Source organism: Syngnathoides biaculeatus, chromosome 5 (genome assembly GCF_019802595.1).
Source record: "Syngnathoides biaculeatus isolate LvHL_M chromosome 5, ASM1980259v1, whole genome shotgun sequence".
Taxonomy (NCBI): Eukaryota; Metazoa; Chordata; class Actinopteri; order Syngnathiformes; family Syngnathidae; genus Syngnathoides; species Syngnathoides biaculeatus.
This window is the reverse complement of record NC_084644.1, coordinates 11,334,084-11,357,265: the sequence shown is the minus strand read 5'-3', so window position 1 is coordinate 11,357,265 and position 23,182 is coordinate 11,334,084. Positions and strand designations below refer to the sequence as shown.

Below are 23,182 nucleotides of genomic sequence, written 5' to 3'. Positions count from 1 at the left end.
CTTGAGGCACCCTCGTGTTATTTAGGTACACTGCGGAGTAATATTGTGAAAGTGCATCATGATGAGCCATTTTAAACTTACACTCAATGGTTTACGTAGGTATGCTCATAAGTTTTATTGATATATGCTAATGAATTTTAGTGGGAAACTGTTGTCGGTTGTGTGGTGTTTCATTCAGATACATTCGTATTTTTGTGTGAGAAGGCCTGCTAAGAAGCACGATTTCAGTGAGACACAAACGCCGATTTTGATGGTAATAAAAGTTTAATTGCTGTCATTAGGTCATGTGACCCGTCCGCCGTCTTGTATCAAACATTACACGTCAGCGAAGACGAGAGGCTTCAAAATGGCCACTAGGAAGACAAAAGATCCAAACATATCAGAGGGAAACACAGACTGTTTCCATGGAAACATAACTATTTTGTAAAATAAGGAAATTGTGCTTCGGAGTCTATGCTTGTCAAGCTAGCAAACGACTTTGCTAGCAGACATGTTACATTGTAGTATTCTAGTAAACTGCTCATGAAATGCATAGAATGCTAGCAGATGTTTTGACCTAGCATGATAGCATATGTAACATAACGTGTTAGCATAAAAAAGTCACACCCGAAAATGCTAGCATAAATGCTCAAACATACAGTATGTTACATCATAACTACGCATTTTTCATCATCAAAAGTGCTAGCCGATATTTTGACATCGCTTACCAGCAACATGTTAGTTATGTTATAAAATGCTGGCTGATGTGTTTTGGCATAGCACACAACAAGATGTTATGTCATAACATGCTAGGAGATATTTTATAGAATGCCAGTAGATTATGTTTTGTCCTAGGATGCTTTCAAAACATCCAATAATAATCATAACATGTTGTCAGACATTTTTATCACGTAAAATGCTAGCTAAGTTGTTTTGACCTTGCATGCTAGCAGAAATTACGTCATAAAACACTAGCAGATATATTGAGACATCACGTTAGCCATTTCTCGACTTAAAATGCTGGGAAAAATGTTTTAACTAAGAATGCTACCAGAATTTAACATCATATAATTCTCGCGCATATATTTTGATACAGGACACTAGCAAAACATTACATCATAAAATTCGAGCGGATGTTTTGATGCAGCGCACTGTTAGGTCAAAACACACTAGATATTTTGACATAGCATTCTCGCAGATGTTACATCAAAACTGCATTAGCACACATTCTATAAATGCTAACGGATTTGTTTAGAGCTATGCTAGTCAATGTTATGTCATACCATCCTAGTACACATCACATAAAATGCTAGTGGATATGTTTTGACATAGCACGCAAGCAGATGTTACATAATAACACGCTAGGAGATATTTCATTAAATGTGAATACGATACTGCATGTTTTGACCTAGCATGCTAGTAGATATGCCATGCAAAACCGCACAATCTCATGCACGACTCACTGATGCTGCGAGCTACTGTAAGTTACCATAAACGTCCAAAAACAAACTGTGGGCTTGTAAATCACGTGCACTAAACTTCCAGACAACACGTCAACAACGTGCACGCTCACAGTGCAAAACTTTTCTCTACCTGGCATGCATGACAGATGCTTACAGCTTGCTAGCATCCGCTTATGCATAAAGCACAAACTGTGAACCCTTGCAGTCCTTAATGGTCTCTAGTGGTCATTAAAAGGTGTCAAGTTGTGCTTACCAATTGTTAGCAGTAATTTGTGGTGTTTACCAGTCACCAGTGGTCATTAGCAGTCACAATAAGGTGTTAAATTGCTACGAGTTGTCTTAAATTGTTACGAGTCATTAGTGGTCATTCGTCTTCCTTAGCAGACACTAGTAGTAGTAAGCAGTCAGTATAGACCATTAGCAGTTGTTCGCTGTTGTCAGGATTGATCTGACAAGTAAATGCTCCAATGAGTGTGTGCACTGGTAGTTATTAGCAGTCGTTAGAGGCCATTAGCAGTTATTAGTGAGAAGATAAGCACGTGTAATAACTGCTATTAATGGTCCTTAGTCTAAGAACTGTGAGACATTGTAATAATTAGAGGTTGATAGCGGGTATTGATGGTTTCTACCAGTCAATAGCGATAGTTAGCATTCCTTACCGGTCACCAGTGGTCATTCAAGAGAAGATGCTTAGATGAGAAGCCTCTGTTGTCTATCACTCACTCGTGGTCGTTAGTGGTTCTTCGCAGTTCTTTGCGGTTACTAGCTGGTTTTAGCAGTCATTAGCTGTTACTACTAGTTGTACATTACCTAGTGGTTGTTGTTAGGGATCAGTAGCAGTTGATAGTGGTCAATAGCAGTGATTTTTTTTTTTACCCGATTACCAGTAGTTATCTCTCACCATACACCCAAAAATAGTAGTACGTATGCAGTATCAGTAGTGCTTAGTCGTCGTTAGCTATTACTGGTAGTCGTTAACGGGTGTTACTGTTTAGTAGCTCCTACAAATCATTAGTTAGCATTTCTTAGCAGCCACTAGTGATCATCAGTAGTCATTAGTGGTTGTTAGCTGTCATTAGCAATCGTTAGCGGTTGTCAGCAGTCAAAACTGCAAGTTAGGGTCATTAACAGTTATTATTGGTAGTCTTGTGTACGTGGATGTGTATGTATATATTATTCAAGTGAAAAGACGCTAAAAGTTGCTCTAGTTATTCAAAGTGTTGAAAGAATGTGCTAACACTTGTCCAACACAACGAGGGGCTGCTACAATATGCGACTAAGTGCTAGTTAAGATAACACGCTAGCTAATCAATCGCGTGCTCCCAATGTGGACACTACACATGTAAACAAAACAAACTATGGTTGATGAATATTCGCGTCAAAACACAAAAAAAAAAACAAGTTGTGCTTTTCTGTTATGGGCCGAACTTGTTGGAGGCGGTGACTCAACCCCCTCAAGGTCCAAAGGTTCTGGAGGTATGGTACTGACTTGCCACTTTGGGCTTGATGCCTTTGCTGTTGTAGTAGTCCACCACCTGGTTTGGAACCTCGGCTAAAACGCTCTTGGCCAGCGCTGCCGGCGATGCCTGGGGGCAGAAAACAAAACCGCAAGACAGGCAAACAAACTTGACGATTATTATTGTTTACTCTCAAAGTTGGGTCTATCATGACTGATGATGGCAAAAAGAAGTCGAGTACACTGTAATAACACAAATCGTGTTTCTAGTGAAAAGATCTTTTTTCACAATTTTCTGCAAGCCAAAAAGAGAAAGCGACAAGATTTTGGGCATCTCATCTAATGTAGTCAAATTATACCAATTCCGTTGGCAGCACTTTTTCACTTATTTTAAGGGACAAATTTTCAATGTAATAATTTTTACTTGAGAAAGTTTTTTTTTTCCCCCAACACAGTCAGCAAATAAAAGCAAAAATATCCTTGAGTGGACGTTCTTATCATTGCCCTCATTATTTTTTTCCTCATCCTCAACATTTCCATTCATTGTCAACGTCCTTCACATCTCCGTCATTTTCCTTGTGGTCATCATTTCCATCATCATCGTCATCATCATCATTCTAATCTTTATCATGTGACACTCACATGCTTGAAGTTTCTGAAGGGCACAAACTGTACGATGTCTCTGAGTACGGGTTCTCCTCTGGGCGACCTGAGGATCCCGTCGTCCCCGTCCAGCATCTGCATGTCTCCAAAGTCTGCGTTCCCGACGCCCACGATGATGACGGACATGGGCAGGTGCGATGCCTGAACGATGGCCTCGCGCGTGTCCGCCATGTCCGTGATCACGCCGTCCGTCAGGATCAAAAGGATGAAGTATTGCTAGATCAGAGACGCACGACACAACAGAGTAAAGTCACTTTTTTGTATTTGATATATTTTTAAAACGTGCCTTTTCATGAGTTTAAATAGCGTAATTTCTCAAAAATAATGCGCAAATTTTTCCAAAAATATTTTCGGAGTTAATAGAGCTCATTATATTTAAGTATGGATGAAAAATTAAAAATACAATCACATTGTATAGTCGTATGCAGGTACATTTCAATATGATATTCAATGTCTTATGTTACATATTTATACATATTACGATAATCTGCGCCCCCAACCTGAGCTCTCAGAGCTCCTCCGGGAGCTTGCATTTTATGATTGTTAGCGTAGCATGCTTGTTCCTACTGCACCAAAGATCAGAAATGACTGTCCGTGAGTTTGTTTGAACTTAAACTAAGACGAAAAAACGTCGATTACAACGGCTAGATGTGCAGCTGCTTTTAAAAGAAACATGTCATCATTTCTGCTGATAACGCCGGCAACCCGGAAGTAGCGCCGCAGTCCGAAACAACGATAGCTCACCTCAATGGCTTCAGGTGGGTATCCAAACAACGTGAGCTCAAACTATGTAATACGAGTGTCATGGGGAAAAACGGGAAAGCGCGCACACAATTGAAATGCTCAATTTTTTTAAAAAAAATGTGCCCATTACGCTCGTTTCTACATAGTTTGAGCTCACGTTGTTTTGATAGCCACCTGACGCCATAGTGTTTGAATCTTTATGCAACGGATTGGAGCCGAATGGAGGGGGAGAGGTTGCGCTGCGCAACCCAAACTCTTGGGATTAAAAAAATATTTCAAGTCCTCAATGATGAGTTCCACAGCGATGCACCAAATAAAGTTACTGTGGATCTTTTTCAGATTGGAGATGAGTCATAATGCTTCTTTTGAAGGCTTGGCCAAGGATGTGTAATGTAGTGGATGTACTGCACCAACTTTTTATGCACAAATATTTAATGCAGTGTTTAATAAACAATGTTAAAGAGTTTATATTTTTAAGACTGAAATATGTGTTAACAGTATTAATAAATTGTTGTGCCATCATTGAGCATTTATTTTAGTTGGTTGAGGGATTCTGTTCTGACAATTGCAGGGACCAGGACAAGCGTGTCCTGTGGCCTGTCCCGATATTATATTACCACTACATCAGCACATGCACATTATTATTAATGATTGCTGTAAGAACAGTTTTTTGAAAAACAATATAAGTACAAACCTAACAAAATCTAAATACAGCTCATTCCTAATATTTTGAGCATATGGGTCGCAGCAAATTGGTGGTGCGCATTGTACATTGGTAGAAGGGTTTTGTTGATTTTTTTTTTTTTTTTTTAGGTCAACTTTGGGGTGCGCATTTTACTTCAGGGCGCATTACACTCGAGAAGTTATGGTATGTTTGAAGCGCGTGGGAGTGGTAAAAATACACATTAAAAGATGTGTTGGCTAATAAGTTAGCAGCGTTGCTCTCTACCATGGCCTCTTTGGTGTGAACCTCCTGCGAGGCGGAGTTGGCCACTTTGTGTATGATGGGAGCAATGTTGGTAGGTCCATAGAGTTGAAGTTTTGGAAGGCAGGCCTGGTAGGCCTCCACCACGCCCTGGATGCCTGAAGGAAGACGAGAACCACATGAGAAAAACATGAGAAGCACACAAGAAGGACTTGGGAAGTACATGACAAGCACACGAGATAAAGAAGTACATTAAAAGTACCCGAAAAGCCCACAAGAAGCCCACTAAAGAGTTCATGAGGACAATGTGAGGAACCCGAGTAGCGCCTGAGAAGTACACAAGAGGTACATGTGAAATACATGACAAGCGCATTAGAAGCACGTGGAACGAAAGGAAATGAAACGTTCGTGTGAAGCAGATGAAAAAGACATGAAAAGCTTTTGAGAGATGCAAAAGAAGCACATGCAAAACTCATGAGAAGCATACTCTTCTCGTTCGTCCCGTGAGAAGCATATAAGATGTTCCATCGATTGCTCACAGCCTCATCTCACTCGTCCCCAGCACAAATTTTGTGAAATAATAATGACGCAAAAGGTCGTGCGTCCTGTATTAGGGGTCAATTTAAGTGAGATTGAGGCGGTCGATGTCCCAGGATGCCGTGGGGCATCGCTGATGTAAGGGAGCGGTCGCCGAGGGAACGCTTGCTGAGTCTTAATTAGCGACTCAGCACTTGACCTTTAGCAGCACGACGCTGTTAACTGTTAGCTTAGCGACAGCGCTGACAAGCGCATTTTGCTGAGGCGCTAAATTAATTAAAAAAAAAGGACCAACAATCATCATCCTCAATCTTGTAATCACCAATATCTTTATTGTTATGACTCCATTATCATTGTCATTAGGACGTCATATTTAATAATTGGATATTTTTTATTCTCATTATACTGTAAATATTCTCAGCATCATTACCATCTTCCTCCTCATCTCTCTCCTTATCGTACAGTTATCATACTGCTCGTGCTTCTCATATCATCCTCAATGTGCAATATTCTGTGTCCATATTTTATTGTGTTCATTTTTTTTTCATTTTTCTCTTTTTGTAAGTGAGTGAGGGAACTTCAAAGCACTTACCTGCACACTCGGGGTTCTCCTCGTTAAAATTCACCGCAAAGTCATGGGAGACCTGGAGGGAAGGAAGAGGCGGTAGAGGAGAAGTAAGGTGATTGGATGGACGGGAAGCGTCTTTGATGTCTGGTTTGGGTAAAAAAAACGTCATCATTACTTTTTCATGTTTTTACGTTTCTCTTTAGAGAGAATATTTGCATGTGAGTATTGTTGTATACTCTGCTTGAATGTGTTGCTGTTCAGTGTGTTAAAGCAGCGATTGTTTGAAGGCATACAGTAATTATAGTAAGATCTGTGTTTAATTTTGGTAGCCTGTCTATTACTTTTCGTATCATGTGTTACGATGAAGCTAGCGGACTTTAAATATACCTTGTAGTCGGGAGGGATGCGAGCACCAAAGCCGAACGCCGGGAACATTTTGTCACTGAAACCCAAGAAAAACATAACAAGCGCTGTGATTGGCCGCCATCAGAACTCATTCAGGAAAAGCGACACGATAGCGTCCTTTTTGCTGACGCGCACAAGTGACGTGGAACATCACATGAGTCTACTTTAAAATGGGAAATCGACTGGTTTGCATTAATGATGTATCCAATTGGTCATGTAATATGTACTCAATTTTGACAACGTGATGTTAAATCCTCTCTCATTTAATCGTGTTTTGAGAAGATTTTTATCGACAACTAGGAATTTTCAGGGGCGCTGCCATTTTCGCGAGTCACATGACCTACGTGCGCAGATGTGACGTGTACCGTGCCGCAACAAAGGCTCGATTACATTTACATGGGACACCATTTATGCCCAGCGCTGATTTCTCGGATTTATCCTCATCTGATGAAGTAATAGCAGAATCGGTTGATCGGGAAGACGGTCAAATCTTCTCAAAACACTATTAATTGAGAGAGGATTTATCATCACATTGTCAAGATAGAGTACATATTACATGACCTATTGGATACATTGTTAATGCAAAAAAATGGATTTCCCCTTTAACAAGCTCTGATGGTAGGTCACCTTCCAGGTGTGATTGGTTGACGCCCACGGTACCTGTCATAGTCCTGGCAGATCTCTCCCACGGCGACGAGCGCCTTGAGGTACTCGTTGGGTCGGTACGGGTGGATGTAGTGCAGGGAGCAGCTGTTGCGTGGGTCACCATTGGACGCCGTGAAGTCGATGGCCACCTGTAGCCAATGAGACAATACGACAATATAAAGTCTACATTCAGTGCCTTGTGAAAGTATTCGGCCCCCTTAAACTTTTCAACCTTTCGCCACGTTTCAGGCTTCAAACATAAAGATATAAAATATTTTTTTTTTGGTCAAGAATCAACAAGTGGGACACAACCGTGAAGTGGAACAAAATTTAAAAACTGAAAAGTGGGGCGTGCAATATTATTCAGCCCTTTTACTTTCAGTGCAGCAAACTCACTCCAGAAGTTCAGTGAGGATGTCGGAATGTTCCCAATGTTGGCTGATGATGATAAATAGAATCCACCTGTGTAATCAAGTCTCCGTATAAATGCACCTGGTCTGTGATAGTCTCAGGGTTCTGTTTAAAGTGCAGAGAGCATCACGAAAACCAAGGAACACACCATGCAGGTCCGAGATACCGTTGTGGGGAAATTCAAAGCCGGATTTGGATACAAAAAGATTTCTCAACCTTTAAACATCTCAAAGAGCACTGTGTGAGAAATCATATCGAAATGGAAGCAGTATCAGACCACTGCAAATCTGCCAAGACCCAGCTGTCGCTCTAAACTTTCACCTCGAACAAGGAGAAGACTGATCAGAAATGCAGCCAAGAGGCCCATGATCACTCTGGATTAACTGCAGAGATCTACAGCTGACGTGGGACAGTCTGTCCAGAGGACGACAATTCGTCGTACACTGCTCAAATCTGGCCTTTATGGAAGAGTGGCAAGAAGAAAGCCATTCTGATTTAATATCTTTATGTTTCAAGCCTGAAATGTGGCGAAAGGGTGAAAACTTCAAAGGGCGCTGAATACTTTCACAAGGCACTGTATCTTACTGCTGTTTTTTTCTTTGTTTTCCTGAAAAGTGATGGTTTACGCTAGCAATATGTAATGTGTGACACATGATGTGGTATGTGCATCATGACGTGTGACGTGATGTGTAAAGGCTGCTGTACACTGCGCGATGCCCTTCAACCTGAATGGACCCGATCGTTGTGAAAAATTGACAGTTGCCGACGCCTCGAGCTATTCGATATTATTGATTCCCTGAACAGTGCGTACAATGGCTTTATCACATTTATTAAACCATGAAAAGATAGCATCAAAGCAACCTAAACCCAGGTTGCTAAGGAGAATGGAGTTGGGTGATAATAAAAGCTAAAGTGTGGATATTTTAAAAGAGACGAGATGGTTCCCATTCACTTAAATATACACATCTTAGCTACAAGCTTCTCGCTCTTTTGTTTTTTCCAAATCCCCAAGCAAATTACAATTTATACATTTTTTTGACATTTTATTGTAAAGTGCAATATTTGATACTTAATGCATGGGACTATTTTTATAAGTTTGGGGGGGGCATTCTGTCTTTCTGTTGCTTAAAACTCGGAAATGTATTTTTTGTGTGAGTCAAAGCCAATGTGCACTTTTATTGACTAATCTGCAACATTGTTATGATTTTGAATGCCGGTAAAACTAATGGCTGCCGGATCAGCCACTCATGAAAATAGTTGCCAGTCTCGTTGCACTGTGTGACAGTTCAGTAAGTTTCGGACATATCGCTCAGTATGCGGCAGCCTTAACATTTTAATCTGTAACACATGGTTACAAATTGTTGACTTGGGGTCAACAATACAGAAGATTTGGAGAGTGTGGTTAGGAAGTTTAGAAACAGGTTCCAAGTGGATTGGAACAGTTGGCGGAAGGTGTCTGAGAAGAGTCTCCGCTAGGATGAAGGGCAAAGTTTGTAAAACAGTGGTGAGGCCGGCCATGATGTACGGATTAGAGACGGTGGCACTGAAGAAACAACAGGAAGCTGAACTGGAGGTGGCAGAAATGAAGATGTTGAGGTTCTCGCTCGGAGTGACCAGGTTGGATAGGATCAGAAATGAGCTCACCCCTAACCCTAACCCCAGCCAAAGTTGGATGTTTTGGAGACAAGGTTAGAGAGAGCAGACTTCGATGGTTTGGACATGTCCAGAGGCGAGAGAGGGTAGATGCTAGAAAGGATGGAACTGCCAGGCAAAAGAGCGAGAGGAAGACCAAAGACAAGATTGATGGATGTTGTGACAGAGGACATGAACACTGTGGGTGTTAGAGAGGAAGATACACGAGATAGGCGTAGATGGAAAAAGATGACACGGTGTGGTGACCCCTAATCGGGACAAGCCGAAAGGAAAAGAGGAAGAAGACAGGGTATGAGACGTGTGACCTGTGAGGTGACTTGTGATGTGTCACCTTTGACATTGGACCTGTGAATTGTCTATGGGTGGAGCTTGATGATGAAGATCCTGGTTGAACCCTACTGTCCATTGTTTTCAAATTGCTTCCTGGTTTATTTGGAAATGCCTTCCCCCTCAGCCAATCAGCGAACTGAATTCCACCTTTGGCACTTCCTGTTTATTGCGTTGCCATGGTGTTAGACTGAGTATCGTCCAAACTTGATCATACGATGGCACCGGTGCAACCACAGCCGGGGTCTGTGGTGGTCGTTAAGTGGGACACCGGGGCGGCGGGCTGGTGTTGCCTTGGTTACCGTTGCCATGGAAACATCATCAGGACCACTCTGAGAACCCTGGAGCCGTTTCCTCTTGATGGAATAAGAAGCAGGACACTGACCTGGATGTGACTTGTGGTGTGTGTCTATGTATGTGTCTGTGTGTGTGTGTGTGTGTGTGTGTGTGTGTACTCACAGTAAATTGGATCTGGCAGCCCCCCATGATGTAATCCAGGAAGGAATGCATCTTGATAATCTGCAAACAAAGAAAAAAAGAATACAATTATCGAATGGAAAAACTTTCGGCATGCAATTCATCCATCCGTGAACTCGTTTGGTAAGGATGTGCACGATTCACGCGCACGCCACGTCACGCGCGCATATGTTCTGATCTTTGAGGATCTCCCCCACCCACCCGTGCTATATTCAAATGATTTCTGACCTCTCTGAATGTCACTTTTATGTTCATTTTATGACCAAGAAGGATAACAATGGCAATACGGAGCACCATTCAGTCCTGGTGGTACTCATGTGGGGGCGCCGCCCTCCTGACTGTGGTGACAAGAAAGAAAGAAAGAAAGAAAGAAAAAGAAGAAAGAACTGAGAAAAGAAGAGAATAATACAACAAAGGATTGAACAAAAAGAGGATGGGACTTGTGAAAGAGTGATGAAAAGAACAGTGGAAGCAACAAAGGAAGGGTTAAAGAAAAGAAGGAAAGACACTGATGAGAAAGGCAGAAGGAAATAAACAGAGAAGGGAAGAAGTAAAAATGGAGTGATTGAGGAATGACAGAAGGAAAGGACAAAAGGAGGGATGAGAGAAAGAAAGGAAAGCAGAGAAGAAATAAGGAAGGGGTGAAAAGAAGGAAAAGACTCAACAGTCCTGAAATCTCCTATTGTGAGTGAATGATTGGCAAAGCTGCGTTTGCAATCATTCAGTCATTCCCTCTTCCCATACAGTATAAAATCCAAATAACACCTACACTATATGGATTTTTTTTTATTCATCTATGGAAGTCCACTACGTATAAAAAAATCCCTGATGGATTTGTTGTTGGCCTGGTTAAGGGTGCTCCTATTCTGTCTTTTGGCTTGGCCCACACGGCGCTGCCTCATTCGTCACCTGCCTGCTTGGACCGGCAAACATTCGAGCTCACGTTCACGCCGAGCGACAACGTAGGGTCGCGTTAGGCGGCTAACGCTCGTCTGACGTTTGGCGAGGGAAGACATATATACGGGGAGGGGAGGAAGATGGGGATGAAGAAGAAGAAGAGGCGGGAGAGTGCTGACCTTGCACTGGTTGAGGATGACGATGCCGGAGTTCTTGTAACTCTTCTTCTTCACTTTGTATTTGGAGTTTATGCACGGCCACTGCACCTACACACACACACACACACAAACCTGAAATAAAAGCTCCCGCTTCCAGCTGAATGCTCATTATTTCTGTGTGTGTGTCTGTGTGTGTTTGCGTGTGTGTGCATTTTGTGTCCAGCATTGTGTTTTGTGAGGTTTTGATGTAATGTGCGGTCATCATTGTCTGTCACTAACACGTCTGTCACTGAGCCACTATGCGCCGTGAGGAGGAGGAGCGGGGGGAATGAAGAAGGGATGGGGCCAACAAATTAACAATAGAAAAAGAGGAGGAGGAAGAAAGCCAGCAAATTAACAATTGAAGAGGAGGAAGAACAGGGAGGAAGAGGAAGGTGACAGGGAGGAGAAAGAAGAGCAAAGGGAGGAGGAAGAGATGGAGGATGAAGAGTAAAGGAGGAGGAAAAAGAACGGGGTGGGGAAGAGGTGGAGGTAGACAAAGACTTGGGAAATAGGAGGAGGAAGTTAAGGATGAGTAGGAGGAGGATGGCTGGAAGAGGGTGGAGAGGAGGCCAGAGAAGGAAGAAGAAGAGAAGGAAGAGAAGGGGAGATGGAGGAAGAAGAGCAGGAGGAGGAAGTTAAAGGAAGGAAGAAAAGGAGGAGAGAAGATTAGAAGACAAAGAAGACAGAAGAGGAGGAGAATGAGGTGGAAAAAGAACAGGGGATGGGGAAGAGGTGGAGGTAGACAAAGACTAGGGAAAAAGGAGGAGGAAGTTAAGGAAGAGTAATAGGAGGATGGCTGGAAGAGGGTGGAGAGGAGAACAGAGATGGAAGAAGAAGAGAAGGAAGAGAAGTGGTATAAGGAGGAGCAGATAATAGGAAGACAGAGGAGAAGGGTGAGGAGGAAAAGGTGGAAAGGGAGATGGAGGAAGAAGAGCAGGAGGAGGAAGTTAAAGGAAGGAAGGAAAGGAGGAGAGAAGATTAGAAGAGAAAGAAGACAGAAGAGGAGAAGAATGAGGAGGAAAAAGAACGGGATGGGGAAGAGGTGGAGGTAGACAAAGACTAGGGAAAAGGGAGGAGGAAGTTAATGAAGAGTCGTAGGAGGATGGCTGGAAAAGGGTGGAGAGGAGGACAGAGAAGGAAGAAGAAAAGAAGGAAGAGAAGGGGTATAAGGAAGAGCAGATAGGAAGACAGGAGAAGGGTCAAGAGAAAAAGGTGGAAGGGGAGATGGGGGAAGAAGAGCAGGAGGAGGAAGTTAAAGGAAGGAAGGAAAGGAGGAGAGAAGATTAGAAGAGAAAGAAGACAGAAGAGGAGAATGAGAAGCAAAAGAAGAGTAGAAGGAGGAGAACACTGATGAGAAAGATGTGGGGGAGAAGGAGGAGTAGCAGGAAGAGGAAAAGAAAGTTAGTGAAGAAAGAAGAATGAGTTGCGGAAATGTCCAGCTTGAGAACGATGTCACTACTTACAAACCCAAACATTTAAACCCACACAGGCACGGGGAGAACGTGCAACCTCCGTACAGGCGGAGCCAGGATTTGAACCCCGGTCCTCAGAACTGCGAGGCCAACGCATTACCGCTGCCCCTTAGCGTTGCTGTAATCATGCAGCTCAAAAGGGGTGTTTTCATATCTACTAGGTCATATCCATGACAAAGACTCGGTGTAGCTACAATCTAACGAGTGAGCTTATTTTGAGTGATTGGGGTGTTACCTTTTGGTCATTTTGTCTTCATGTCCATTAGAGCTTTAATTAGCATCTACTTCCCTCCTGTCTGCCGAACATCTTTGTGTGTGTTTTGTGCACGCACATCTTTAAAGGCCGGGTATTGCTAATTGGCACTTCCTGTCTCTCTCTGCAAGCTTCAATTAGCGGCTCAGGTTTCGCAAGTTGAGCAACATTTGAGATCTTTAGCCTCTTGCCACGTGCCATTAGCACTCAACATTACAGACAGGTTAGCTACCATCAAAAGGAATCTTCTCCTTTTCCTCTCGGCTTGTCTCTTTTTCCATCTTAGCCTATCTGCTGCATCTTTCTCTCTAACCCCAACTGCCCTTGTGTCTTCCCTCACAATATCCATCAAACTTCTCTTTGGTCTTCCTCTTGGTCTTTTGCCTGGTAGCTCCATCCTCAGCACCCTTCTACCAATATACTGACTCTCTCGCCTCTGGACATGTCCAAACCATCGAAATCTGCTCTCTCGAACCTTGTCTCCGAAACATTCAACTTTGGGTGTCCCTCTAATGAGCTCGTTTCTGATCCTATCTAACCTGTTCACCCCAAGCGAGAACCTCAACGTCTTAATTTCTGCCACCTCAAGTTCTGCTTCCTATTTTCTTCAGTGCCACGGTCTCTAATCCGTACCGCATCACCACTGATTTGTAAACTTTGCCCTTCATCCTAGCAGAGACTCTTCTGTCACATAGAACACCAGACACCTTCCGCCAGCTGTTCCAACCAGCTAGGACCCGTTCCTTCACTTCCTTACCACACTCACCATTCCTCTGGATTATTTACCCTAAATATTTGAAGTCATCCACCCTTGCTATCTCTTCTCCCTGTAGCCTCACTCTTCCCCCTCCACCCCTCTCATTCACACACATCAAAAGGAATACAGATCAAAAACTTGCAGGAGTCTTGTGGTCTCGTCTCTTAGCCTCATGTTAACATTATTTCGTGGGTCAAAATCTGACCTCATCGTCAGATCATTTCAAAGTCTCATGATGTCATAGCAACATAGTCTCGTTGTGTTATAACTTGATAAACACAGCCTCATGGGAACATATTTTCATGGTCTTGTGGTATGATACTTTCATCTCTCGTTGCCTTGTGGTCTCATGGTTTCTTGATCACATCCATCCCATCACAGTGCCATAGTCTCATGGTATCATAATCTCATGGTCTCATGAGCACCACCATCATCTCATGATATAATCGTGTCATATCCTCAAGATGTCCTCATAGTCTTTCCTGGTCTCACAGCATTGTTATCATAGTATCACGGTCTCGTAGTGTCTTAGCTTCATGATATCGCGGCCTCATTGTTTCATAATCTAATGGTCTTGTAGCCTCCGAGCATCATAGCCTCTTAGTCTTATGGCCTCCGAGCCTCTCGTGGCCTGCTGTTGTGTAGTTGTCAGCGGGTAGTTGTGTGTAGTTGTCGGTGTGTCACTATGAGGCTCGCTGAGCCGTTAAATTACTTCTGCAGCTCAAGTTGAAGAGGGATCACAAGTTTTCACGCTTTGGACTCGCTGGGATTTTTGGCCTCCTTCTGGAGCTTTTTTGAATTTTTTTTTTTTGTCTTTCATGGAGCACCAGAAGTTCTGAACAAACGACCCCCCCCCAAGACTCAGAGCAATTCCCCTATCTTCTGGAGAGACTGAAAACATCTGCTCTTCTTCATGCGTTAACGTCTGGACTTCGCTTTGCTCGCTCATCACGTCTGATGCTTAAATGCACGCACACCACCTGTACGTGAATGTCAACATTATTTTATGGATAAAATACGGAGAAAAAATTTATTAACACTCTTTAACATTGCATAAAATGTAAATAATAGAAAAGCAAGTGTTGGATAAAACTGGACCTAAATAAATGTTTCAAAAGATGAAATGCAAATATCCATAACTTAAAAGTTCAATTCTGTCTACTGTGGTGATTGTTTCAAGTCCCACATGAGGGAGTTCGCGTCGCTCTAAGAATCATTGTCGTCTAGCGTTGTCTTAAAGTTGAGGTTAAGCTATTTGTGGGTGTGAGTGATTTGGTTTACCTGTCGTCCGTCAATGGCACCCCGCATCTCTTGGAATGTGGCCTCAAACTCTCCAATGTAGTCGTGTTTCCCGTTTGAGTCCCAGTCCCACACCGTGCACTGAGTGGCCACACATGCAAGGAAAGGCACACACACGCACACAACTTAATTAAATTAGAATCTCATTCATCATTATTAGCAGATTAGCGTTGGGTTAGCAGCTGCGTTTTTGTCGTTTTGACTGCGCTTCATTGATGAGTAAATGGAGAAGAAATATGTCATCAGGGCCACACCAGCCATTGAAATGAGGAGTGCATGTCTGCGTGTGTTGGTATGTGCGTGTAAAAACACTCAAAAAGGAAGGAGGCAAAAACAAAAAGAAAAAACGGAAGGAAGGACAAATTGAAAGAAGGCAAGAAGTCAATGAAATCAAAAAGGAAGCAAAGAAAAGAAGGAAAAGGTATGGAACAAAGTAAGGAAAGGGAGCAAATTTTGGCAAGAAGGAAGGAACCAAAAGAAGGTAGGAAATAAAGATGGGAGGGAGGAATGAAGGACAGAAAGCAGGGAAAAGGGGGAACAAAAGAAGGAGAGAGAGAGAGGAAAGGACAGAATGAGTAGCAGCAGCAAGGAAGTGAAGTAATAGTTGCAAAGAATGGAAATGAGTGAAAAACAGAAAGAAGGAAGGAATGATGCAAACAAAGTAAGAAAAATGATGGGCAGAATGAAGAACAACAAGGAAGGTAGGAAGCAAATATGGAAAAAGGAAGAAATGAAGGAAGGACAAATGAAAATAAGTAAAAAAATGAGAAATAAGTTAAAAAGTACAGAACAAAGGAAGGAAAGAAAGCAAGAAAGGCAGGAAGAAAAGGGTGAAAAGAAGGAAGCAAGGAAGATGTAAGATAAATGTAAGTAAACCAATGAAGGAAGGAAAGAGAAGGAAAAAACAAATATACAAAGGAAAGAGATCCAAGAACCAGATGGAAACATAGGATGAAAAGGAAGGAAGGAGAATAGGAAAGAAGGAAGGACAAATTTAAAGAAAGAAGGAACTGAATGAAATGAGAAAGGAAGCAAAGAAAAAAAGGAAATGGTAAAGAGCAAAGAAAGGAAAGGGAGCAAATTTAGGCAAGAAGGAATGATGAAAGAAAGAGCAGAAGGAAGGAACCAAAAGAAGGTAGGAAATAAATAAGGGAAGGAGGAATGAAGGACAGAAACCAGGGAAAAGGGGGAACAAAGAAGGAGAGAAAGAAAAAAGGACAGGATGAGTAAGAGCAGCAAGGAAGTGAAGGAAAAAAATCTGGAAGAAGGAAAAGTTGCAAAGAAAACAATGGAAGTGAGTAAAAAAAACAGAAGGAAGGAATGAAGCAAACAATGGAAGGAAAAATGATGGGCAGAATGAAGGACAGAAAGATCGATGATCGATCCTGAACTACGCGGCGCCCGTGTGGACTCCCAACCTGAAGCCAACTCACTGGGACTCCCTCCAGGCAGCTCCAAACCGCCACCTACACGCTGAGTCGAAACTCCTTCCGGTTACGCGAGCACAATCTGATGCTCACGCAACAATACGCGCTTCAGTGCTACCTCGCCGGACATCCTAATCACGAGATGACAAGGCAAAAAGCGTCCCCCTGAGCGTTGCGCAAAATCGGCCGAGATATCGAGCAGCACATTCATCGGCCGTCCTTCGATGCAGTGGACTAACAGCGCAGCCTCTCGGTGACCCATCAAACCGCCGTAACCGACGGAATCGGCGGCCACAAACAAAACATTGTGTTGGGCGGCTGCCTGCCTTCAGTCGCCAAATCCGAAAGACAACTCCCGAGGCCCGTGAGATCGACGCTATCGCAACTCCATTTGGGCTGGTATCACAAGCTCAAACAACTTATCAGCATTGACTCGACAAAAACACCCTCGATAAATGGCCATTGTGTGACGTCCCCCCCCCCCCCCCCCACCCAGATAGGCATCATTTCTTCAGCTGTGCTCAAAAAACGACCACGCTGACGGTGGAACATCTGTGGAGCTCCCCGTCCGATGTGGCTGGACCTTGATACGGAATAACAACTGTCGTACTTGGCTAAAACAACAAGAAGGACAAAAATGAAGGTTGGAAACAAATATGGAAAAAGGAAGAAATGAAGGCAGGACAAATTGAAAGAAGTAAAAAAAAGGATAGAGCAAAGGAAAGGAAGGATGGAAGGAAGAACCGGCTGAAAAGACGGAAGCGAGGAAGATGGAAGTAAGGAAGCAATGAAGGAAGGAAATAGAGGGAAGGAACAAATAAACAAAGGAATGAAAGGCAAGAAACAGATGGAAAGATAGGATGAAGGAAGGAAGAACAGGCTGAAAAGAAGGAAGCGAGGAAGATGTAAGATGGAAGTAAGGAAACCAATGAAGGAAGGAAATAGAAGGAAAGAACAAATAAAGGAAAGAAAGCCAAGGAACAGATGAGAAGATAGGATGAAGGAAGGAAGGAAGGAAGGAAGGAAGGAAGGAAGGAAGGAAGGAAGAACAGGCTCAAAAGAAGGAAGCAAGGAAAATGTAAGATAGAAGTAAGGAAACCAATGAAGGAAGGAAATGGAAGGAACAAATAAACAATGGAAAGAAAGCCAAGAAACAGATGGAAAGATAGGATGAAGGAAGGAAGGAAGGAAGGAAGGAGAAAAGTAAAGAAGGAAGGACAAATAAAATAAGAAAGGAATTAAGATTGGAATGAATGAAGGAAAAAAAGAAATGATGGAAGAAACAGAAAGAAAGAAGGAACTGTGAAAAGCAAGTTCCCGTTTGTGTACGTGAGCGCCGGTCGCGTGTTAACGAGCTGTCAGTGTGACGAGGACATCAAGTGAGGCAATTAGCCGGCGTACACACTCGCCTTCTCTTTCGTCCCCCCCCCCTTCTAATCTGCTCGACTGTCTTCAAACGTCAAATTTGGCCACTTTCACTTTTTCGCACACTCCATCCATCGGCTCTCCATTAGCAAAAAAGCTAAAAATAAACGCAAGCGTATCCATGACAACCGCACAAACACCACTAGAGATTCATTCAAGCGTTTGTTGTTTGCAAGACACGAGCGATTATAAAACACTTGATTACATTTTTGGGGAAATTTCCCACAATGCCTCAGCGAGTCACAGCAATGACAGCACGCATCACACGTGATGATGTCACCACGTGAACCGTGTGTGTACCTGCAACTTGCGCTGATGGTCCCCGTTGCAGAGCGAGTTGAGGGAAACTTTGAACGTCTTCCACACAGGGTTCAAGTTGTTCATCACCGTCTGATAAAAGCAACACAAAACACACAACAGCATGACAGATATAACGTGTACATTGCATGTGACGTGTGTGCGTTCACGTGACTTCCTGCCTCCGTCCTGTAGACCAGCTGCAGCGTGGCATCCTCGTTCAGACGATAGATCTCCAGGAACGGGTCGGACTTGCTGAAAAAGTCCTATGATACACACACACGCACAGACATCAAACATTATTGCAGGTGTGTGCTTGTTCTGTGACTTTTTACTTACCACAATTATGCTTAATATAATAATGTAATTTTGTGTGTGTTGTATCTGCGTGTGTGTGTGTTGATACTGAACAGTGTTGGTCCTGAATGCATGCACACAAAAACGAAATGGGTGTGGGATGGTTAAGTCGTGTGCGAGGGTTTCAGTTTTTATATTCAAATAATAATTCACTGTGCCTGTGAGAGCATTTCATTTTCATATGAGAGCGTTTCAATTATGTGTGTCACTGGGGGAAAAAAAAAGTGAGACCGTCACAGGCGTATGTAGTAGTGTAGTGTGAGATAGACAATTTTAGTCTGCTTTGTTGCTGTCATGCAATAATATGTATCCATCCATCCATCCATCCATTTTCTTTGCCGCTTATCCTCACAAGGGTCACGTAGAGTGCTGGAGCCTATCCCAGCTGTCAACGGGCAGGAGGCAGGGTACACCCTGAAATGGTTGTTAGTCAATCACGGGGCACATAGAGGTAAACAGCCGCACTCACAATCACACCTAGGGGCAATTTTTAGAGTGTCCAATTAATCCATCCATCCATCCATTTTCTTTGCCGCTTATCCTCACAAGAGTCGCGGGGAGTGCTGGAGCCTATCCCAGCTGTCAATGGACAGGAGGCATGGTACACCCTGAACTGGTTGCTAGTCACTCGCTGGGCACATCGAGACAAACAGCCGCACTCACAATCACACTAGGGGCAATTTTTAGAGTGTCCAATTAATCCATCCATCCATTTTCTTTGCCGCTTATCCTCACGAGGGTTGCGGAGAGTGCCGGAGCCTATCCCAGCTGTCAACGGGCAGGAGGCGGGGTAGAGTACACCCTGAACTGGTTGCCAGCCAATGGCAGTGCACATATAGAGACAAAGAGCCGTACTCACAATCACACCTCGGGGCAATTTAGAGTGTCCAATTACTGTTGCATGCTTTTGGGATGTGGGAGGAAAACTGGAGTGCCTAGAGAAAACCCACGCAAGCACGGGGAACATCCAAACTCCACACAGGGGGGTCCAGGATTGAACCTCTGAACTGTGAGGCCAACGCCTAAGGCGGTTTCCTCCCACATCCCCAAAAACATGCAACATTAATTGGACACTCAAAATTGCCCCTAGGTGTGATTGTGAGTGCGGCTGTTTGTCTCGATGTGCCCTGCGATTGGCTGGCAACCTGCTCAGGGTGTACCCCGCCTACTGTCCATTGACAGCTGGGATAGGCTCCAGCACTACCCCCGCCCCTTGTGCGGATAAGCGGCAAAGAAAACGGTATGTATGTATGTATATATGAGATCATTTCAGTTGTATGTATGAGAAAACAAATGTATTCATGCGAGTTGTTTCAGTTGTGTGTAATCCTGAATTATGTCCTTGTCTGCCCTCTAGTTTGTTTGTTTGTGTATGGGTATGTGTGTATATTTATGCATGCTTGCGTGTGTGTTTGTGTGTGTACCTGTTTGCGCTTTTAAATGCGCGCGTAATCACCTTGTCATCCAGCTTTCTGGCGCTGAAGGAAAGCTCGATGTAGTCATCATTTCCCGTCAGCTCTTCTGCTGTGATCTGAACGCACACCCGGGATGAGGCGCTCATTATGTAGCAACGATGGCAAGTGTGAAACACGGTGGGGACAAGCTGCTACCCATAATTATCAACTTCATCATCAACTTATTCTTGATCATATTTATCAGCTATTGCTGTTTTTTATTGTTGCGTGCCGTTAAATGAGAGGAGATTCACCGTGATGATGGTTTTCCCCACGTTGCCTCCCGGCCTCAGCAGAGCTTTGGACAGTTTCCTCTGAGAGATGATCTGGAAGCGCACGCCACAAACATTAGCGTCAGCGTTAGCGTTTGTCGTGCCAGCACAGGTCACCCGACGCGAGCGAGGGGCCGACCGGGCTACCTGTCCCAGCGTGCACTCCACGGCGCCCAGGAAGTCGGCGTCCTTCAGGCCGTTGTAGTTGCTGTTGTTGATGTCGTACAGCTCAAAGCGCAAACGCTGCACCTCTTCAAAGTAAAAGTCCAGCGTGAAGACCTTGGAGTAGGACGGGTTGACGCAGCTGCGCATCACCTCCGTGCGGTCCACCTGTAGGGCCACAAAAAATTCTGGTGTGAAACAACAAGTAGAAGATGGGGAAAAAAACATCCATCCATCCATCCGTCCATTTTCTGATTCTCGCTGGGGTCAAGAGAGTGCTTGAGCCTTGTTGAAAAATAAAATAAAAAGTAGTCCAAGACAAAAATAACAACAAGCAAATTAAGTAACAGGTTAAAAACAAGTCAAAAAAAACAAGACAAGAACCAAGTTAGGAAGCAAGTAAAAACCTAGTCAGAAATCAAGTAAAAAAAAAAAAAGTAAAAATCACAAGAAGCAAATCAAGATAAAGTATAAAGATAATGTCAAAAAATGAGTTAAAAAAATTCATAAAAGGAAAGAGTGATGGCAAGAAACATGTGAAATAAAAACCATCAAGAACAACGTAGTCAAAAACCAGCACAAATTCAGGTTAAAAAAAAAAACCAAAAAAACATCAATATCTTCTTTTCCTTTCGGCTTGTCCCGATTAGGGGTCGCCAGAGCGTGTCATCTTTTTCCATCCAAGGCTATCTCGTGCATCCTCCTCTCTAACACCCACTGTCCTTGTGTCTTCCCTCACAACATCCATCAACCTTTTCTTTGGTCTTCCTCTCGCTCTTTTGCCTGGCAGCTCCATCCTTTCTACCATCTACCCTCTCTCTCGCCTCTGGACATGTCCAAACCATCGAAGTCTGCTCTCTCGAACCTCGTCTCCAAAACATCCAACTTTGGCTGTATCTCTAATGAGCTCATTTCTAACCCTATCCAAGCGAGAAACTCAGAATCTTCATTTTTGCTACCTCCAGTTCTTCTTCCTGTTGTTTCTTCAGCGCCACCGTTTCTAATCCGTACATCATGGCTGGCCTCACCACTGTTTTTATTGACTTTGCCCTTCATCCTAGCGGTGCCTCTTCTGTCACATAAAACACCAGACGCCTTCTGCCAACTGTTCCACCCCGCTTGGACCCTGTTTCTTTACTTCCTAACCACATTCTCAATTGCTCTGGATTGTTGACCCCAAGTATTTGAAGTCATCCACCCTCGCTATCTCTTCTCTAAGGCGCTTCACTCTCGTAATGAGATGTTGGGGATCATGGCAGCTGTAAAGACAAGAAGTCTACGTGGGGAAAATACAAACATGTAAATGTCTTGGTTTCGTTTGAAAGAGAAAGTTTCTCATTACAACAAGAACATTTCTTGTCCTAACAAGAAGCATCTTCCTTTTTTTTGGGGGGCGGGGGCTCCATAATACGTTCCATAGGAACCTTTCCCTTTATAACGAGAAATTTTCTCATTTTGATAAGATGTTCTCATTCTAACAAGAAACACACAATCAATACAAAACCAATCGTTTTAAACATGTCAAAGTCAAGTAAATAACATGGCAGAACCCGTCTAAAACAAGGCACAACACAGTCAAAATCGAGTCAAAACCGTGTCAAAAACTATGCAAAAAAAATAAAAAAAGTGAAGAACAAGTCAAAATGCAACTCGAGAAAAAGTGAAAACAAATTTAAAAAAAATAATAATAATAGGCAGCTAAAAATATTCACAAGTAAGCACGCAAGTGCACGCGCGATGCGGTTGCTGTGGTGACGCACTTCCATCCACTGTCCGTGGGACTTCATGTTGAGCACCACACACGGGTCGGGCTTGGACAGGGCGTCGCGGTCGCTGATCCCTTTACACGTCAGCCTCAGCTCCACTTTGGTCAGGCACGGCGACTCCAGCAGACCCAACGAGTCGCACGCCGAATCGTAGATGTCGCTCATCATGGCGGCCGCGGCCGGACAGCAAAACTGCGCGGCGAAAAATACAAAAAATGTAAATGATCGCCCCGTGGGCGTGGGTGTGCATATGTGTGCATGTTAAGTGTGTGTGCAAATGTGTTAGTGTGTGCGTGCGCCATTGTATTTGTGTCCATGTGTGTGTTAGCGTGTGTCAGTTTGTATCAGTGTGTATTTTTGTGTGTGTAGGAGTGTGGGGATTAACACGTATGTTAGTGTGCGTGCATTTGCATTTGTGTGTGTTAAAATGCATGAGAGTGTGTTAAAAATGCGTCATAAGTACATGCGTGTTAGTTTGTTAGTGTGTATGAATGTGTAATAGAGTGTACATGCTAGAACGTGTATGAGTGTGCATTTTAGTGTGTGAGTATGTGTAAGTGCTAGTGTGCGTATGTGCATATTAGAGTGTATGACTGCGTCTTAGTGCGTGCGAGTATGTATAGTTGTAACTGAGTGTGTGCGCATTGATGAATGTTTGTGTATGTCAGTGTTTACTAGTGCGTGTTAGTGTGTTTATGTGTCAGGGTTTGTTAGTGTCTGCTAATAAGTGTACGTTTGGGTGCATCTAAGTGTGTGTGTGAGTTTGAGTTTGGGTGTGTTAGTGTGTGGGAGCTTTACACAAACGTGTGTAAGCAGACGCTGTGCAGGAAGTCATCATCCTCCGTTGCCAACTTCCTGCCGCACCGCAGCTCAGGTTTCGCTCAATGTATC

At 43.4% G+C, this 23,182-nt stretch overlaps 2 protein-coding genes across 6 annotated transcripts in view; one reads left to right on the top strand and one right to left on the bottom strand.

Moving 5' to 3' along the window:
• Nucleotides 1-23,182, top strand: part of cmtm6 (CKLF-like MARVEL transmembrane domain containing 6) — a 55,404-nt gene that overhangs the window by 9,785 nt on the left and 22,437 nt on the right. The window contains exon 1 of one of the 5 annotated variants that reach the window (XM_061818823.1): nucleotides 6,461-6,488. The exons of the other annotated variants lie outside the window; for them this stretch is intronic. Coding sequence (XP_061674807.1) covers nucleotides 6,476-6,488 — 13 coding nt within the window. The 5' untranslated portion in view covers nucleotides 6,461-6,475. Of the gene's footprint in view, nucleotides 1-6,460; nucleotides 6,489-23,182 lie in introns of those variants that run through there. 5 annotated transcript variants of the gene reach the window in all.
• On the bottom strand, nucleotides 269-23,152 carry cpne4a (copine IVa). Its single transcript, XM_061818828.1, has 14 exons — nucleotides 22,286-23,152; nucleotides 20,346-20,693; nucleotides 20,094-20,168; nucleotides 18,463-18,546; nucleotides 18,284-18,373; nucleotides 15,114-15,212; nucleotides 11,330-11,416; nucleotides 10,236-10,295; nucleotides 7,401-7,534; nucleotides 6,723-6,777; nucleotides 6,360-6,411; nucleotides 5,255-5,388; nucleotides 3,541-3,777; nucleotides 269-3,028 (listed from the first exon to the last, which is right to left on the bottom strand). Exons 1-14 carry the CDS (start codon nucleotides 22,457-22,459, stop codon nucleotides 2,897-2,899), a joined length of 1,761 nt encoding a protein of 586 aa, XP_061674812.1. The 5' UTR covers nucleotides 22,460-23,152; the 3' UTR covers nucleotides 269-2,896.

Bases quoted from the DNA above. Each gene is read 5' to 3' on its own strand.
- cpne4a (XM_061818828.1), bottom strand. From the start codon at position 22,459: ATGATGAGCGACATCTACGATTCGGCGTGCGACTCGTTGGGTCTGCTG. The intron at 18,374-18,462 runs GCAGGAAGTCAC...TGCTTTTATCAG, and splicing joins AGCTGGTCTACAGGACGGAG to ACGGTGATGAACAACTTGAA. The intron at 3,029-3,540 runs GTGAGTGTCACA...TTCTGCCCCCAG, and splicing joins CCTTCAGAAACTTCAAGCAT to GCATCGCCGGCAGCGCTGGC.